The sequence below is a fragment of the Chaetura pelagica genome, unplaced genomic scaffold (genome assembly GCF_000747805.2).
Source record: "Chaetura pelagica isolate M959 unplaced genomic scaffold, ChaPel_1.0 C11651650, whole genome shotgun sequence".
Taxonomy (NCBI): Eukaryota; Metazoa; Chordata; class Aves; order Apodiformes; family Apodidae; genus Chaetura; species Chaetura pelagica.
In genome coordinates this window covers 1-3069 of record NW_009970272.1, presented here as the reverse complement: position 1 = coordinate 3069, position 3069 = coordinate 1, and the positions used below count along the sequence as shown (strand labels likewise).

At 38.0% G+C, this 3069-nt stretch overlaps 1 protein-coding gene across 1 annotated transcript; it reads right to left on the bottom strand.

The window, feature by feature from the left end:
• Positions 1–351: 351 nt before the first annotated feature.
• LOC104396151 (eukaryotic translation initiation factor 4 gamma 2) lies at positions 352–3064 on the bottom strand (the record flags this gene model as incomplete). Its single annotated transcript, XM_010005958.1, has 5 exons — positions 352–1170; positions 1466–1587; positions 1753–1964; positions 2420–2624; positions 2839–3064. Coding segments are annotated over 5 exons (831 nt in total), but the record flags the coding sequence as incomplete, so codon positions are not given.
• Positions 3065–3069: the final 5 nt, after the last annotated feature.

Below are 3069 nucleotides of genomic sequence, written 5' to 3'. Positions count from 1 at the left end.
TTTTTGCAGATTTGAGAAAGAGGCAGATAATTGTGCCACTTGATTAAAAAAACATGCATGTGATATGGGGAAAGTTCAAAGCATCAGGCAGTTAAAAAGCACACTCACTGATAAAGCACATTAGACCACAAGCCAAACACCTACCATTTTTTCCAGCAGAATTTACCTCTTGTCACAGCAAATCTGTAGTGCCTAATCTTGCCTGTGACCTTATTTAGAATCTATTCAAATGTTAAGACAATTATTGTAAAAATAATCCTAAGATGGTCCCAGTTTAAGTCAACTCCCACTGATGTTTTCTTCCGTAAGCAAACTATGTCAGTTTTCTACTGGGAGACATTCAAAAACAAGTCAAGTATCACAATGTTTATTGATAGATACAAGTATATAAAATCAGGGCATGAACATGTCTTGATAAATTAAGCAGACTTAATTTCAGTACTATAGAGGGACCAATTCAAATTTCTCACCGTGTCATGTTTCACACCCACAAAAACCTCTTCCAAAGGGCATTAAACCATCCTGTCAGCTGATCAGTTTTTGTGCAAGTAAACTGTTTCTTTTTAAAAGACTTGTGCACTTGCCCAGGCTCAAGGATATTAAAACCTAGCACATAAAGCCCATTACTAGAGGTAGAAATACAGGCAATATACTATTACGGCAACAACCATCGATTACAGTTAAGGATTCTCTGTAACAACCAAATGGATAATCAAATATTGCAACAACTCAAGTATTACACTGAGCAAAGTGCATTTCTACAGTATTCAGTGTTGCTATTCAGTTTTCTAACTTAAAAACAGCCTATGATAACTGGCAGCAAAGAAGACCTTGCAACAGACTGCTTCTGCTCGAGAACTTATGATGTAATTATTGCATGCTGCTAATACACTGTTATCTACACATTAAAGATACTCTAAAATTTTTATTGTAGACTATTAAGACATACTACAAAAACCTTCTGCAGAGAATATCCTACTGACATACTTCTGCTTTAAATATTGTGAAACATTACAGCGGAATGAATTTTCGCAGTGGTTAGGTCAAATGCAGTTACATCATAGCAACAGTATGTTTGCACAATTTAAGGCTTTGGCTGGTTCTTTAATCAGCTTCTTCTTCAGATTCTTCTTCTTCGGCAGTTTCCAGCCAGGTTAGCCATTGGTTTACCTGCAGTTAGAGAAAATTGGTTCAAGTGTGCAGACAGTTGTTTCCCCACTATTCACTTGTACAGAACACTCCCTTTCCCCTCCCCACACACAATTTTGGAGGCGTTTCAGCCACATTTTGTGCTAAATGTGTATTTCCAGTAATGAAAATAAAAATTTCATTCATCTTGCCTCACTCCTTCCTACGGTAACAGTACATGAAGTTTTTCTGCATTAACAAGTATAAACTTTAAAGTTCCTGAACACTCAGGTGCAGCAGAGATCACTGAAGACTAATCTCATGTTAGCTATTTTACCTGGAATAAAGCTTTGCCTTTCCCCGGAAACTCTTGAGTAATATCTTCTTTCCATGCCAGGAAGGCTTCTTCTTCAATGATCTCCATGTCATAGAAATGAACAAAGAAGCGCAGTAACATGCCTATGGAAGTAAATGTAAACTTAGTGAGCTTTTTTTAACATTCTGAACAGCTTACTTGACTCTAAGAAAACACAGTAAGAAGCCTGAAAGCCATACACAGACACAAGCAAGCAAACAAGTTAAACTCTGGATCTTAATAAAAAATCAAGATCTTAATGCACATACCTTTTGGAAAGTTACTGTTGTAGCAGTGCACCTGGAGTGCATATAAAGCACTCACTTGCAGATCAACATGGTCATGAAGGAACTTCTGCATTACTGGCTTGAAGGAAAGAAGCAGTTGTTTTTCCTGCTCTAGCTGCTCTTTAGATGGAGCAGATGAAGAATCCGATTCGTCACTAGGTGGGTTTACTTCACTAGAAATATACTGCAAAAAACTGGACAAAAAAAGAGAAATATTAAGTTCTGTAAGCTACAGAAGATAAGCTTTCATGTTCTAAACCAGTTAAGTATTCCCCCAAGATCAATTTGCAAGCTATTACCAAAAATACCCTTCTGTACAGTGTGTATACAGCGGTTTAGTTTTGAGGCTGACTATGCACCACAAAAAATTTAGTTTTGCTTTCTGTTAAGGCTCTGAGACATTTTGGTAAAATACTAGGCCTAGACTACTTTCTCAAGGAAGAGTAACATTTCATACTGATGCAAGGCTGGAGACCTGCTTTTCTTTTCAAATACTTATGTTTAACACAGGGGAGGTTCACTTTGCATGATTTATCTCCATGTACTATACACCTTTTTTCTGCACAGAGCTTCCTGTCAGCCTCTATTGAGTCAATGACTGGTAGCTTAACAAAACATGTCTAAACTACACATCAAGATAGCATCTCACCTGGTCATCAATATATTCACAAATCCCTTATCGACATGCAGTTTGGGTGAAATGTTATCTTTAATCCACTTATAGATGGCTTGAGGGGATGGATCCGATTTTATTTGCTTTAGCAGTTCCTTCTCCAGTTTCAGAAGTGGGAACAAGAAGCTTAGCCCCTTCCCTTCTAAGATCTCCAGCATGCGGTCCTTGTTCTGGTCAATTTCTGATAAGTAAACAAGAAAGACCCACTTGAGTGCTAGGGCTACTCAAAAAGCTATCATCAATGGTTCACAAGCTAAATACTATTCTTAGGAATAATGACAGATGATACGCATTAAAACCTTGCATGTTACTTTACTTTGGTGTGAACACACTAGAGCAAGAAATATTTGGCGTAAGGTAACAGATTTTTGTGAGAGTTGCATGTTAACTCTTACCTGGTAACATTTTCTGCATATTCACTTTGCTTTGTTGGAACAATTCTGTTAGCCATTCACGATCTTGTAACTTAGCTAACTGCTGAAGGCAAAGCAGGAAGAGAGGGAAATGGGTGCCACTTTCCAGTGGTTGAGCCAGTTCAGAAATGCTCACCAGTTCTGAAATAATGGCACGGGCTGCAAACTGTGCTAAGTAAGATTTCACCAGTGGGATATCCGCCTCCAGTTTGG